A 17320-nucleotide genomic window follows, 5' to 3' on the forward strand; every position below is an offset into this window, starting at 1 on the left:
CACCCACAGAGACTCGTTCTGTATACCGCTTTAGAACTCCATTGGACAAAGCTCATGTACTGTACTCTACAGGCTGACCTGCTCGCCCTGGACTATGCCAAGCCTCTACTTGACGATTAGTACCACTGGAGTAAGTCCACTCACAGGGAAACCTCTCTAGAGTTCAGGTATTCATGACTTGAGAACGGAGATGACCCTCTACCCGTCCCCGACTGGAGTTCTTCACACTTGCTCTGGTTCCGGTTTGACCCATAACATCAGGTCTCGAATGCAACAAACATCCATTTTCTTCGGCCTCTGGTATCTGACAGGCTTGCACACTTCTCCTTCTTGCTATACTACACACTAATACAGCTTTCTACACTTTAACTACTCCTCCTCAACTGACTAGACTTGGATGTAGTCAGGCTGTATAATGCAGCTGACACCTTCCCCCATGGGTGACCCATAGAACTGTTCCCTGCCTAAGTCCTCCTGTGCTAGAGAGAACCTACCAGGGAGCAGTACGCAATTTGGCCATTATATGGCCACACTAACACTTATGCACGAATGCATTGCATACATTAACACAATTTTACATTATTATTATTTATCGATGATCGGTGTATTCAGGGCAGGGGCACACAGGTCTAGCACCCTCTTACATGTACATGTGTCATTGACTGCATCTTTACATGGGGACTTGTTATCAGTACGTTCCTTCATGTATACAGGGAAAGTCCTGTCAACAATATGCAAACTGTATGGGGATATATGAATAAATGGTCTCTTGTCCTAATTTGCACATTTAGTGATTGCCAAATTTACTGTATATAGAAATTCAGTGATCACCAACTGACTTGCAATATTGTCAATGGATGCTCATTACCCGCAGATTATGTACCAATGTAAATGCATTCTAAACATATCCAGTAGAGGTACAGTACATATCCACATATATTGGATTATGCTTATTCCGTTCATGGGTATTGCAAGACAAAGTCATATACTGTTCTCTACCTCCAGGACCTGATGATAGTTAAGGTAAAATATCTGCCCAGTACATCATTTTCATAGATCAGATACTAACATATGTTTGTCTTTTCCCGTAGCGATGATTACCCGGTATTCCCAGATCATATGCTACTCTGTCCTCACTGAGATGGATTTAGAAGAAGAAGCAAAACTAACAGAAAAGTCTGACTGAGAAACGTGATCACATCTGGAAGCTGCTGGGTCTCCGGAAACCTCATTTGTCACATAATTTATTTCTTACACTGGATGGACCTCTTTTTTTGTCATCAGAGGCTTCAATGCCGGGTGGCTGCAGGGCAGTGCTCTGACATGAAGTTAGCTGAAGAAGTTCTCTCTGGCAGGGGCAGCGGTAACTTTTGTTTCTTCCCTCCATCATAAAATGCCCTGAAATGGGATGGTAATTGTTAAGTCCCTGGATGGGACAGCACTCTTGATAGGCAGGGCTGGCCCATGAAATTAGAGGTTTAATATATGTTTTTGTGTTATCATCAGCACTCTATGGACCAAACATCACTCCGAGCAATGGACCACGTGCCTTACATGACAGGGGAATTCTCTGCACCTTTTGCACTGACTGGAAATATAGAAAAAAAAATTGTCTCTTTGCACAGAACTGGTGGGAAAATACTGGAATAAAGACATTTGAACAAATCTTAATTTTTGGTGTTGTTGATTTAAGAGACAACAAATCTCTGCTGATGTCAATGGAATTCTGTAACCGGGTAATATAATGGCCCCATAAGGCCACGTGCACACTTGAGTATTGGGAGTTGTTTACCTCAGAATTTGTAGCCAAAACCAGGAGTGGGTGATAAATACAGAAGTGCTGCCATGTTTCTATTATACTTTTCCTCTGATTATTCCACTCCTGGTTTTGACTACAAACACTGAGGTAAAAAACTCCCCAAATACTCAACAAGTGAATGTGGCCGTACAGATACTGGAGGTAAAAAACTCAAAAAAATGCTCAACAAGTGAACGTGGCCTTACTGTACTGTAACTGTAATAAGACCGGCACGTATGTGTATCATTTGACCAAGAAAGATCTGTAGTAAAATAATGAATGCCATTCAGTTACCTCAAGTAGTGATATGGAAAATGATGCACATAATTCAGAAGACATAAATAGTGGGAAGTGGCGTTTTGTGGTGAGGAGAAAAATGTTTATTCATTATCTTCACTTCTTAAATTTAGGCCTCATTCACATAATGAGCAATTTTATATATGCTATAGAATGGCATTGCTGCTCTCATGAGTAAAGAGTCGGCCATGTGCAAATCTAGGCCTAAGGGTATGTGCGCACGTTGCTTTTTACCTGCTTTTTACCTGCTTTTTTGCTGCTTTTTCTTCTGCGCTGTTTAATGCCAAAATGGATGTGTTCTTCTATTCAAGCAAAGTCTATGGGAATTTGGGTTTCTTGTTCACACTATGTTGTTCAAAATGCTGCCTTTTTGAGGCAGAACTTTGGTCAAAAACTCAGCTTTTCAAAGAAGCAACATGTCAATTGTTTTTGCCATTTGGGTTTTGCACTGCAAAGCTGAGTTTTTGACCAAAGTTCTGCCACAAAAAGGCAGCATTTTGAACAACATAGTGTGAACAAGAAACCCAAATTCCCATAGACTTTGCTTGAATAGAAGAACACATCCATTTTGGCATTAAACAGCGCAGAAGAAAAAGCAGCAAAAAAGCAGGTAAAAAGCAACGTGCGCACATACCCTGAAGGCTACTTTACACACTGCGATATCGGTCCCGATATCGCTAGTGTGGGTACCCGCCCCCATCTGTTGCGCGACACGGGCATATCGCTGCCCGTGCCGCACAACATCGCCCACAGCCGTCACACATACTTACCTGTCCGGCGACGTCGCTGTGACCGGCGAACCGCCTCCTTTCTAAGGGGGCGGTCCGTGCGGCGTCACAGCGACGTCACTGAAACGTCACTGAACCGCCGCTCAATAGCAGCGGAGGGGCGGAGATGAGCGGGACGTAACATCCCGCCCACCTCCTTCCTTCCGCATAGCGGCAGGGAGGCAGGTAAGGGGAGCTTCCTCGTTCCTGCGGCGTCACACGCAGCGATGTGTGCTGCCGCAGGAACGAGGAACAACCTCGTTACTGCTGCAGTAACGAGATTTGAGAATGGACCCCCGTGTCGCCGATTAGCGATTTTGCACGTTTTTGCAACGATGCAAAATCGCTTATCGATGTTACACACAACGGCATCGCTAATGCGGCCGGATGTGCGTCACGAATTTCGTGACCCCAACGAGTTCGCATTAGCGATGTCGCAGCGTGTAAAGCCCGCTTAAGTCTTCTTTCCTGTGTCTGGCTACTGCTGGAAGGCCCTGATATATATTAAATGTGATGAAATTGATAGGTTTATCTAATAGTTATGGTCAGCTATAAGCGAGATCTAATTCTATATAGTTTTTCTTCTTCAGTGTTAATAAACATAAAAGAAACACTTAAAAAGGGTGTAGGGCATAAATGGGTTGTCTCTCGAGCAACCCCGTAAAGGTAGCCAACCACCTTAGATAACTATCAGCTGAACAAGCTAGATTTTCCGACTTTCCCATACACGATTACTCGGTGTTCCTATATGTATCCTATATGGGATACATTCACATGGCATAAAAATGGTTGAACAAAAGAGATCAGACCTATCTAACAATTAAAAAAAAATACATTTCCATAGTATTAAATTGACTGGACTACTTGGACAAGCCCTCCGGAAATACTACAGTATATTCTATAGGGTAAAATAAAAATAACAGATGCTCACATTCAGCAGCGGCGTCATTCCAGTGATGAATTTCCAATTCCGATGGGCTGTAGTTCTCACACTATTCAGACGTCTAAAGGGGGCTTTACACGCAGCGACATCACTAGCGATGTCGCTGGCGATCGCACCCGCCCCCGTCGTTTGTGCGTCACGGGCAAATCGCTGCCCGTGGCGCACAATATCGCTAGTACCCGTCACACGTACTTACCTTCCCAGCGACGTCACGGTGGCTGGCGAACAGCCTCTTTTCTAAGGGGGCGTCACACGGCAGCCGTCCAATAGAAGCGGAGGGGCGGAGAGCAGCCGCATGAAAGACACACCCACCTCGTTGGCGGAGGATGCAGGTACGGTGCTGTTCATTGTTCCTGAGGTGTCACATGTAACGATGTGTGCTGCCTCAGGAACGACGAACAACCTGCGTCCAAAAGCAGCAATGACCTTTGGGATTTGAACAACGTGTCGACGATCAATAATTAGGTGAGTATTTTTGATCGGTGGCGGTCGCTCGTACGTTTCACATGCAACGACGTCGCTAACGAGGCCGGATGTGCGTCAATAATTCCGTGACCCCAACGACGATGTCGTTAGCGATGTCGTTGCATGTAAAGCGGCCTTAAGGTTCGTCCAAGGGAAGTGTGAGTGAAGCAGCCCATTAGTAGCCGCTGATTGTCTGCAGTGCTCATGTGGTGGGTATCTGTTTTAAACTGGGCATTATGGTATTTAAGAAGGTACACTTACGCTGTGTCCATATATACATACACTGTACAAGAGCATGCTGTGGCCAGTATACTTCCACCCATACAGGTCACCTTGTCACTGGAGGTTGGCTTATATGATTTTGACCAAAAACTTAACCAAACAACTCAAGTTGTTTACATATATAGTATTACTTTAATTAATGTACTCATAAATCATTGTGTGCCGACAAAGGTTATGTATATACATGGTTATCTCCAGTCGCTTCTGTTACAGTAATATTCCAGCTGTATAACACAGCCAGCGTCTTTCTCATCTGGAATGTCAGTTCCTGGCTTCTTCTACATATGGACAGAGTATGGATGTACAGGTATGTTTATTTGTGCTAAGTGGCCAGAACAGTGTACTGAGCCTGATGGTCACACAAAGCAGAGACCGAGCAGACTAATTGGCACTTTTGACTAAACTTCAGTTTTTGCAGAAGCGAGGCAACAATGAACAATGAAGGTGAGCTTCTATAGGTGCTATATCCCCAAAAAGGCTATGTGCTTAGTGTATAATGTCAGTTTGGCCTGATAGAACTCATTTAAACTATGTAGACTCTTCAAAGGATATATGTAATAATGTTTCTGCGCTAGTTGATTGGTAGCAGAGGTTTTTCATGTTTTGTTAGTAAACATAAATGTCCCCATTTTACAGGTTAGACTTGTTATATAATTTGTTAGTTCAAGCCTCACGAACAATACAATAGCTATGACACATACATGTCCTGAAAGCATATTTGAACCTGACTTTCCTATTTTCAGTTCTGTTTCACATTGGAGAAATCAATAAAATAGTTCAGTAAAACAAGCCACCATTGTTGTGGTTTTACGTTGATTGAATTTTTTAAGGTTGTTTTATTCCACAATTTTAATATGGAATCTGCGTCTTCAGGAAGGCAGACTTGAACTCCAGTGGCAGCTATGGGCTGTAAGAATCCTAAGACTATGTGCGCACGTTGCCTTTTTTTGTGACCACAAAGATGCAGCGTTTTTGTGCGTTTTTGGCCACTAAAAAACACACAAACGCACCCTCGGTAAAAAACGCATAAAAAACGCATGCGTTTTTGCACATTTTTTGCTACGTTTTTGTTGCTGCGTTTTTTTCAATGCATTGTGTAGGTGAAAAACGCTGGCAAAAACGCAGAAATAATGGACATGTTGCATCTTTGTGGTCACCACAAAAACACACCAAAAACAAAACTGCAATGTGCGGACAGCAAAAATGAAAAGAATCCTGGCACACAGTATGGAAAAAGGGAGATAATCCAAAATTCTTGTTGTATGTTGTAATTTTATTCAAAAAAAGGTTCTCATAGCAAGTTGTAATAAAGTTTTTTCATGATAACAGGAAAATGAATGACAGTCCAACGTTTCGGCTATAAATTAAGCCTTTATAAGGGACCACAAGGTACCATATTGTTGTTATCATAAAAAGAATCCCATTAGCAACGCTAGAGGCGATTCAGAGAAATATGGATCTTCCCAAAGAAGAGAGGAGGGCTTCGGTTGTCAGGTGTGGGTAACTCTAGAATGCGGCTACTATGGAAACCACCTTATCATATGAGTAAGTGTATGCCTCTATGTCGTGGAGGAACTCATAGTACGTATATGTAGTGGCGCTGTAGATGGAGAAACTGTCTCAGGGTAAGATGTCGGAGGGCGCTTGGTATGTTAAGGCAATGGGTAGAAGCACCCAATGAAGAAAAGGGACTAAAATGTCCGTGAGAGAACCAGAGGCCAAGGTGAAAGCCGCCAATCATATGGATGTGCGGTTTGCCATTTGTACCGTATAAGGACACGTATATGTGAAATATGCCGCGCAGTGTTATAGGACACTGTCTCAAAGTTGGAGCTCCTTGTCAGTATGGTGAGATGGCTAGGCTGGTAATGAATAGGTAGAGACCGGAGGAGAGAACCAATGCCCTTAAGCCGCATGGGAATCGGAAATAGGAGCCCTAGGGGCTCCTATTTCCGATTCCCATGCGGCTTAAGGGCATTGGTTCTCTCCTCCGGTCTCTACCTATTCATTACCAGCCTAGCCATCTCACCATACTGACAAGGAGCTCCAACTTTGAGACAGTGTCCTATAACACTGCGCGGCATATTTCACATATACGTGTCCTTATACGGTACAAATGGCAAACCGCACATCCATATGATTGGCGGCTTTCACCTTGGCCTCTGGTTCTCTCACGGACATTTTAGTCCCTTTTCTTCATTGGGTGCTTCTACCCATTGCCTTAACATACCAAGCGCCCTCCGACATCTTACCCTGAGACAGTTTCTCCATCTACAGCGCCACTACATATACGTACTATGAGTTCCTCCACGACATAGAGGCATACACTTACTCATATGATAAGGTGGTTTCCATAGTAGCCGCATTCTAGAGTTACCCACACCTGACAACCGAAGCCCTCCTCTCTTCTTTGGGAAGATCCATATTTCTCTGAATCGCCTCTAGCGTTGCTAATGGGATTCTTTTTATGATAACAACAATATGGTACCTTGTGGTCCCTTATGAAGGCTTAATTTATAGCCGAAACGTTGGACTGTCATTCATTTTCCTGTTATCATGAAAAAACTTTATTACAACTTGCTATGAGAACCTTTTTTTGAATAAAATTACAACATACAACAAGAATTTTGGATTATCTCCCTTTTTCCATACTGTGTGCCAGGATTCTTTTTGGTTTATACGGACATATTCTCCTGAGCACCAGGCATAAAGTAGTGAGCCCAGCATACTCCTCATTGCAGCAAAAATGAAAAGTCATAGACTTTGCTGGGGAAGCAAAGTCATGCAGTTTTTAGACCAAAAACGCACCCGAAAAATGCCACGAAAAACGCAGCGTGTGCACATAGCCTAAAAGTCAGTATATACCACATAAATTCAGATAACAAGCCAAACCAGCTATATTTGCAGACTGCATTTTGGGGTGTTTGCCTCTCCTCAGTTCAAAGCAGGAGATTACATTTGGCTAGGTAAGAGGCCAAGCCACCATAAGGAGGCTTAGAAGCCATGCAATGCTTTGCTGAGAATTTAAATATACAAATAGTGATTTTAATAGTCATATACTAAGTGCAGTTTTTTTTTTTTCAAGGTCAGTGCATTTGTCTCTAGATCCATTACAGCCCTGCAAGCAATAGTGACATTAGTCACAAGGCAATACTGCAGAGCCTTGTACAATTGTAGTCAGGTATATTTTATTCTGAAATGCTCCTGTGTTTCAGAGAAAATGTGCTTTGCTTTAAAGATCCATAGGCAAAGATAAGACTAGTCTGTCTCTCTTGGCTTCTCCCAGTGCCGCTGCAGGTGATTGACAGCTTGCTCTAACAGCGAGTTACTATTCAATCGCCTTCAATGGCACTGGAAGAATATGGTTTGGGGCAGAGCAGGGCTAGTCTTGTTTCTGAGAAGACTGATGGCGCTACCTAACTTTCTAATGTGAACAGGTGCATACTGAGCATGAAACATAGTAGCAAAAAAGAGACAGTGTCAACATATGTGCAACTATGAAAAAGGGAATACAGTCATGCAATACTGCTATGGAAAAATTGAGACACTTAGGACACAACTTGACATTCGCTGTTGGGCTCACATAGATCTTGTCACTTTTGTGTGCTGTGTCTCAATTTTTGCATATTTTCCATAGCAGTATTGCATGTCTGTTGTCCTATATTCATTGTTACACATATCTTAGCACTACAGAGTGCAACTGTCTCCTTTTTTGTTACGGTGTTCCATGCTCAGTTTGCACCTGTTCACATTAGAAAGTTAGGTAGTGCCATTAGTCTTTTTTTAGTTTATAGGGTCATGCCTTCTGATTGAGCACTCCTGCTCTTCAGCCTTAGGCAATTTTAATACTTCATTAGCAGGTTGCTATCCACCCATAAATTGGAGGTTTTTTTAACTCAAAAAGAGGCATTAGAGTAGGCAAGGACACAATGATAAGAGGTAGCCTTGGCGTTGGCTGTTAAGCTCAAATAAAACTGGCAATTTTTGTGTGCTAAGTGTCTCAATTTTTGCATGTTTTCCCTAGCAGTATTGCATGTCTGTATTCCTATATTCATAGTCTCGTTTCTGGGTATGATCAATATCTTCAAAGTATATTTTCTCTGAAACGCAGTGGGGCAGCCAACTCTGATTCCTGCTGACTGCAGTTTTTGCAGCATGAATCAGGTGACATTCGCTTTAGTTCTCTAAAGACTTATGTTTTAGTCATTTAGTGCCCCCCCCGTAGAGCTTATTTAACCATAGGTTATATATTGTGCACAGGTCCTATTCAGGATTGCTTTGTGCATCTTTATTTCTCAGTACATTGTCCCAGTTTATGGCATTAAGATCATCTTTAAGAAGTTGGAAATTCACCTTCCTGAAGTATAGTGTCCTTGTAGCTGCTTCTACTGTACATCTTATTAAACAAAACATGAAAACTTGTTAATTTGTGATCAAGTGACCCGCAACCTGTATATTTAACATACGGTCCGGCCTATTGGTTAACATTAGGTCTAGCAGTGCCCCCCTTATTGTTGCGTTCTGAACCAGTTGTGTAAAGTAATTGAGTTTATTGTTGTCAAAAACCTGTTTCCTTTGCCGGATTGCAGATTTCTGCTCCCCAATTTATTTCAGGGTAGTTGAAGTCCCCCATAATAATGACTTCTCCCTGATTCTCTGCCTCATCGATTTGCTTCATGAGGATATTTCTTCCACTTCCATTATATTTGGAGACTTATAACAAACCCCTATCAATATTTTATTTTTCTTTCTTCCTCACCTTATCTCCACTCATAGGGACGCTTCTTTTTCATTTGCCCCACAGATATCATGCACAATGATTTTGTCCACCCCAAAATAGGCAATAGCAATCTGATATGTTTATTCCATTTTTTAAACTCATTTTCCTTTTATCACGTTTTTCAACACAAAAACGCCAGGCTTCATTTTGCCTGTGTGGCCTAACTGTGGTACTATGGCCTGCAGAATCTCCGAACTTGCCCTTTTTTAAGCAGCTCTGTGAATGACACCTGAATCTTCCTCTTGTCTTGGTGTCCCCCGGGCCTCCAGATGATCCGAAAAGGGGCGGGGAAACGCGTTGAGGCCGTGCTTATGGTACTAGAGAGGAAAAGAAGCAGGCATTGGCGCTCAGCTCAATATAGAATGCATGACAATCAATATATAACTAACCAGAAATCTTTTATTGAAAACATACCCCAATAAAAACATTTAAAAGGCAAAAAACACCAGACAAAAAAAACAATGATTACCTGTGGTGCTATACAATGATGCAAAGTATTAACCAGCAAAGGACAAAATAGCCATAGGACATATCAATGAGTCCATTCAAAAGATGCAAAAACATACACATATAATGGCACAGCTGGATAATTGCACAAATGAAATAACCCACCATAACAGAAGTACATCACTGTTAAGAGCCTAAGTGAGCAAGGTAGCAATCAGAAGTCTGGTGAACCCCCCATACCCAACGCGTGTCGCTCATCAAGTGAGCTTCATCATCATCTCTCCTGATGAAGCTCAATTGATGAGTGACACGCGTTGGGTATGGGGGGTTCACCAGACTTCTGATTGCTACCTTGCTCACTTAGGCTCTTAACAGTGATGTACTTCTGTTATGGTGGGTTATTTCATTTGTGCAATTATCCAGCTGTGCCATTATATGTGTATGTTTTTGCATCTTTTGAATGGACTCATTGATATGTCCTATGGCTATTTTGTCCTTTGCTGGTTAATACTTTGCATCATTGTATAGCACCACAGCTAATCATTGGTTTTTTTTTGTCTGGTGTTTTTTGCCTTTTAAATGTTTTTATTGGGGTATGTTTTCAATAAAAGATTTCTGGTTATTTATATATTGATTGTCATGCATTCTATATTGAGCTGAGTGCCAATGCCTGCTTCTTTTCCTCTCTAGTACCAATTGTTTACAGCAGACTGTGCACCCTCATTTTCTTATATTGGTTGGCTGTGCATTCCCTTTTTCTTGCTTCGAGGCCGTGGTTATAGTACTCATCTCAAGGGAAGTGATTCTTCTTTATGGTCTATTATGACTAATATGCTTATCTGGCTTTATGATGTATATTATATTTTTCTGGAGTTAGGCTGGGTTCACACATAGCGACAGCGATAACGACGTCGCTGTTACGTCACCATTTTCTGTGACGTAACAGCGACCTAGTAAATCGCTGTTATGATCGCTGCTTAGCTGTCAAACACAGTGACGCAGCAGCGATCATCACGTCGCTACATGTGCAGAGAGCAGGGAGCTGCGCACATTGCTTAGCGCTGGCTCCCTGCTCTCCTAGCTACAGTACACATCGGGTTAATTACCCGATGTGTACTGCAGCTACATGTGCAGAGAGCAGGGAGCCGCGCACACTGCTTAGCGCTGGCTCCTTGCACTCCTAGCTACAGTACACATCGGGTTAATTACACGATGTGTACTACAGCAACATGTGCAGAGATCAGGGAGCCGCGCACACTGCTTAGTGCTGGCTCCCTGCTCTCCTAGCTACAGTACACATCGGGTTAATTAACCCGATGTGTACTGCAGGTACATGTGCAGAGAGCAGTTGCTGGCAGCACAGGCTGCGTGAGAGCGGCGGAGGCTGGTAACGAAGGTAAATATCGGGTAACCACCTTGGTTACCCGATGTTTACCCTGGTTACAGCTTACCGCAGCTGCCAGATGCCGGCTCCTGCTCTCTGCTCGCTTCATTTTGTTGCTCTCTCACTGTCACACACAGCGATCTGTGCGTCACAGCAGGAGAGCGACAATAAAAAAACGAACCAGGGCTGTGTGTAACGAGCAGCGATCACACAGCAGGGGCCAGATCACTGCTCAGTGTCACACACAGCGAGATCACTAATGAGGTCACTGTTGCGTCACCAAAACCGTGACGTAGCAGTGATTTCGGTAGCGATCTCGCTATATGTGAAGCACCCCTTAAGGGGGAGCATTTTGAGCTGATGTGCTGTCTGTCACTACCAGTACGGACCCAGTCACTTTATTGCCAGGGCACTGTATATATATATATATATATATATATATATATATATATATATATGTTTACCTTTGTTTTTTTGTCCCTGTATAAAGTATACAGCAATCAAGGGCTGTGAAAAGGCAGAGGACTGGGACCTGAGTTATATCTTTTAAGGTGACAGCTTATTACTGTTATGCATGAACATTAGCAAGTAGTCTCTGTATAAGAGACACTATTACCCCACTCCAGAATAATTAATATTTGTCACTATTGTGTGTATTTGGTGTTTCTATGATGATAGGGTGATCCAGGGGTGAGTGAGAGTGAGCTGACGGGGAATGGGGTCGCCCGATAAGTTAGGGTGTCATACCCTCCGTTGGTAGGTAGGGGCTATAACAGGGAATTAACAAGGAAATGATAATCCAATATTAATTGGCACTTACCTCACTGCCCCAGCCTCAGAAGGTTTACGGCTACCTCACATCACATTGTGCCCCCCTTATTTTTTGCTATTTTTTGGTACTTATCTGTCTACCCAGGCGATTTTAATTGAATTAATAAAGAAATGTTTTATAGGGATATGTAATGTACTACTGTTAATTGGCTTTGAGACTATTCCAAGATTATTGGCTTTGTGAACCTGGACCATTCCTCCAGACAACTATTATTAACTCATTGATATCATGCCAAGGTGTGTGTGTATATTTGTGCACATGACGCTCATACTCTATGCTGAATAAATCGAGATGATTAGAATATTTTGCTTCCATTTTTTCACCATTTGCACATGAACATTTCTATTGATCCTGTGATTTCTAAAATTCCACAACTTTTCCTTTTTGGTGATACACTTTCAATGTTGAGAAGTGTAGTTGTGATCAGTGCAAATGCTAAAGGCAAAATATCTGGGCTCTTGCCTAGCAGTTGCTGGAGCTTATAAGACACATAAAAGACTCCTTTGATATTGTTGGGCATGTCTGGGCATATAATGCCATGCTACTGAATGGATTGTGTCAGTGAATGACATAAATACATCAAAGGCATGTAGAAACGCAACAGTGACTTGTATTGCTCATTGTTTCACTGAGAATGATGTGGTTTAATTGACGATTCTGAAACGTGTGGGCATACTCTGTTGCACTACATTACACTAATAAAAGGCGTAAAATCAAGTGTATACATGTCTCACAGAAATACAGATGTAGCGTTAATGGCATATTCCGGCTCTGTTCTCTACTGTACCTGTAAGTGAGTTGGGCTGGTGATGTCATACCTACTGATACCTGCTGGGTCGCATCGCATATGCGAATGGCAACTACTGTATGCCTGTCCTATTCGTGTATAACAGGCAATGACGCACACATAGTTACATAGTTACTTAGGTTGAAAAAAGACCTAGGTCCATCTAGTTCAACCTTCCTCCACCAATTCTACATTTGGTCACACGACCCCGCAGTTGTCAGTAGATGTGACCTCACAAACTTGAGCTTTCATTCTGCTGGTATAACTCTTGATTTGAACTGCCAAATCATACGGCACACTCAGTATGGTCCTTAAAGCAGGCTATCTATACCTCCCAGCAAGATTCTCAATATAAATCAATTAATTTATTGTATGTCACAGAGGGTCCCACAATGGAGAGTGTCAGAACATAACAGCGCATGGCTACACTCACACTTGCACTAGTTGGATCTGCTTTGGTTTTCAATTAGCTGTGCAAATTTTCCTTGGTCCAAATAGCAGTTTTTTTGGTCAGCTATGGCTTTCCGTCCTGGGATATTTCAGCTGTTCTGATTTTTCCACTCACCTCTACTATAAATTCTCAACTCTCAGTTTGGGTAGTTGCCAGTGATAACTTGCTATACCTTGGTCTTGGTGTGGAGTTGTGAGTTGTGGACTAAGAAGTCATTTAAGGAGCTGTATCCGGAGGTTGCTGCTTGGAAGGTTGTTTGGTGTCTTCCCAGTCTTTAATGCCTTTTTGGTTTGCCTTACTAATTATTTCCCTTTTCTCCTTCCTGTAGTCTCATGTGCATTGTACATTTGCTGTTTCTTCACCTTTGTGTCTTTATCCTTAAGCGGGAGTAGGGTTCCTGCTGCCCTGTGCACTAGTCAGGGTTGTGTTCAAGGAAAGACGGATAGGAACATGATCGTCGTACAAGGTGAAAATATCCATCTAGGGACGTCAGGGAGCTTAGAGTTAGTGTCAGGGGTTACCCCTCCCTATTCTTCCCTAGTGGCAGTTAATCCCTTCCTCTAATCTCGCCTTGTGCCGATCAGCCCCCTTGGTGGAGCATGACAAACAGGAGCTGGCCTGGAGTGGTACCTGGTGCCTATCGTCAGCCAAGTCCAATCTCACCATCAGAGGCTCTGGTGAAAACTGGGTAGGCACTTAGTCACACCCCTCTGGGGTAAGCCTGGTGAGAGCAGTAGGTCTACGTCCCTCTCTCCTCTCCATCTTGTAGCATGGCATTGCCTTTGTTTTCATTAAAAAAAAATGTGCGCCTAGAGAAAATATTGTCCTTTGAAGATAAAATATGCAAGGGGAAGACATAAATACCGCGATGTAAATTATCCTTGTTGGAGTGTGGGCACCTTTGCCTTCATAGAAGGTTGTCACTCAGGCAGTGTCAATCAAAGCTCATTTATTTTTAGCAAAAAAAAATGCAAATCGAACATTCAGCAAATTTGAGGTTAAAGGGAACCAATCACTAGGATTTTCGTATATAAGCTAAAGCCAGTGCTATACTCTCACTATCAGGCTGATTCTCTACATACCTGTAGTGGTCAGCTCGGATGTTTAGGTTTTGAAATCCAAGAAAGTAAAGTTTATAAAATTAGCTGCTTGTTGAGTGACAGCATCTGAGGATCAGATAATATCTTGGGGGTGTATGCATAGTTATCCTCTCCCCTGTTATAATTAGCATAAGTATTAAAGAATCGACCTAGTAGGACCTGTGGTGAAGCCATACCCATGTGACCTGCTATCCAGCTTTGTTGGTTGGCTGAAGCCGCGCCCCTTTTGGTCACATGGGTATTACCTCACCACAGGTCCTGTTAGGCCAGTTTCACACATCCTTCTTTTTGCCGGTTTCGCGGATCCGGTGCGCTCCCGTACAGTGAATACAGTACAATGACAGCACAACAAGCACCGGTCACATGCTGTCATGTGACCGTCACATGTGACCCGGAAGTTACAGCGCTGTCATTGTACTGTATTCACTGTACAGGAGCGCGCCGGATCTGCGAAACCGCCAAAAAGAAGGATGTGTGAAACTGGCCTTAGGTCGATTGTATAATGCTTATGCTAATTCTAACAGAAGGAGGGGATAAGTAGAACACCACCCAGCTATTAAATGTCTCTCAAGAAGCTGCTGATTTTTATAAACTTTACTTTCTTGGATTTCAAAACCTAAACATCCGAGCTGCCCACTACAGGTATGTATAGAATCATCCTGATAGTGCCAGTATAGCACTGGCTTTAGGTTATATACAACAATCCTGGTGATTGGTTCCCTTTAAGTTCCAGCTACCTTTATCTCAAGCAGCTCCCCAGTATTCCGCTCACATACTGAAGAACTACACATCTTCTCCCACCTGACCTTAAATACACATATACAAATACATATGACATTACACAGAAACAGATAGTTTTAAAGGCATATATATATATATATATATATATATATATATATATATATACATATACACTTCAAATGCTAAAAAAAACCAATTTAAACATAAATAAGTCAGTGCTCTCCCCTTCTGAAGTACAAAAGGAGCTTACAATTTGTTTTACAGATAAAGAAAACAACCAAGTCCTATAAAAAGCCAAAATATATCCTTTTAGTCTGCAGCTTTGTCTCACCTGGCAATAATCAGGTATAGCCTATATATACCTTCCAATAGGTTTACCCCATTTAGGTAAGCTGGTGCAGCTCCCGCGAATGTACTGTACTAGTCCCTATTGTTCTGGAGCACTCCAGGATAGATCTACACTAGTAATGGGCAGTCCGGCTCTTTTTGGTGATCCAGTTCCCATGGCTCCGCTCACCAAAAAAAGCCAGCTCTTTCAGATCGTTCATGGCTCCCTATTAAATATGTGTTCACCGTAGTTGAACACATATTTAAGCTTGTGTGAATGCTGCCGCAACCCCTCCCACTCGCACCTAAACCCCGCCCACCCACAACAGGTCAATTACCTTACTGAGTGGGTGGGTTTTTGTTCAGATGGGCGGCGTTTCACCCACCAAAAACCTACATTTTACGCTCAGTGAGAGCCGTTAAGAGAAATTAGTGGCTCTCACTGGGGATCCGGCTCCTGTGAGTCACAGCAGGGAGCAGGGCCTTTTTGTGGGATCGTTTATACATCACTAATCCACACTTCCCGACTCATTATCCAAATGGCCGTTTATGATCATATCCAGTAGCCAACTGCAATACACAATCACACACTTGTTGAGTAACTGAAATTTTAATCCAACAAAATATTTCTGACACACTCTTGACAATCAGTAAGACTGAAGCAAGTGCTCATCGACATTTTGTGTCACTCACGTACCCTGGCAGGGCTAATTTACTACATGACTTCTTCAGGCTTCTCATAATTCTCTCCTGGATGTCTGCAACATCAACGAGTGTGGGAGCACATACATGTCTATTCTTTTCTAGGCATCGGCCTGAAATCCTGTGTTACGTTGCTTCTGAACCAAACCATTTTGGTCACACTCACAAAATTACTGCCATCTACAAATTGTCTCTCCAGGAAAGGAGACAAACAGCACAGCGCCACCTATTGGAAGTAGCGATCCTAAAAGTCAAATGTGGATCCATCTACAAAGAATACAACAAAACGGTCACTGATGGCTCCATTCTTGTGTCAAAATAACAAAGACAGGTTTACTATAAGACAGTATAGCTGAATAAGGCCAAAGAAGTATTATCCTGTACCAATCACACACAAAGTGTTTTACATGACCAACCCTGGGACTAGTTGACCCCTATAAGCGGACCACTTTTTTCAATACAGTAAACAAATCTATAGTGTAGGATGTGCTCAGCAAAGTTCTCACCTTGCTTAGTCTTTATAACTTCACCCTGAGCTTAAGGGCATAAATGCAGGTGTGTCTGCTGATGTGTACTCAGAGGACAAAGTACACACCTCCAGCGTCTACGCAGAATAATGCCTGTAATACCCAGAATGGTCGTCTCGTGTGTCCTGAAAGAATATACTGTAGCAAAATAACAAAACTCCATCTATAAAACTTAAAGAGAACACAATAGCACAAGTACTTAATCTTACTTGAAATGGACTGTAGCTGGACAAACATTCTGTTGTGGAAAGAGCCATATGGGGCAGCTGGTCAAACATTGCATTTGTGTGGTCTCACAAGATAATGATCTAAAGCTGGCACTCACCAATACCAATATTATATGCAAATAGCCTCTTCACAGAAAAAGACTGTAGGGCCACTACTGCTTCAAATTGGAGTTAGCAATTCTATAAATCAGTATCGAACCTTTAAAGAGCCTTGCCACATTTAGATGAGGAAAAATACCCTGGAGACAGGGAAAGATAGAAAGAGACAAACGTGGCGCCAATCTGAGTGTAGTGAGTTTTTTTATATATAAAGGTGTTGAAATAGTGGAACTCTCACCTGGTTCAAAGGTTAGAAAGCCTGGAATAATCCAAAAGGAGTTGATCCACTTTCCAATAGGATTATGGTGCAGTATGCAGCAATCGCACTGGATACTATATAGGAGCCCTCCAGCAGGTCCACTTA

The 17320-nt window shown here is 42.5% G+C and overlaps 1 protein-coding gene across 2 annotated transcripts in view; it reads left to right on the top strand.

Annotated features, from left to right (window-relative positions):
* The window catches only part of SLC7A7 (solute carrier family 7 member 7), a 77643-nt gene extending 75972 nt beyond the window's left edge, over nt 1–1671 (top strand). For both annotated transcript variants that reach the window (XM_075319464.1, XM_075319457.1), the window contains exon 10: nt 1092–1671. In XM_075319464.1, the coding sequence (XP_075175579.1) occupies nt 1092–1186 (95 nt within the window). In that variant the 3' untranslated portion in view covers nt 1187–1671. The remainder of the gene's footprint in view (nt 1–1091) is intronic.
* Nucleotides 1672–17320: the final 15649 nt, after the last annotated feature.

The sequence above is a fragment of the Anomaloglossus baeobatrachus genome, chromosome 1 (assembly GCF_048569485.1).
Source record: "Anomaloglossus baeobatrachus isolate aAnoBae1 chromosome 1, aAnoBae1.hap1, whole genome shotgun sequence".
NCBI lineage: Eukaryota > Metazoa > Chordata > Amphibia > Anura > Aromobatidae > Anomaloglossus > Anomaloglossus baeobatrachus.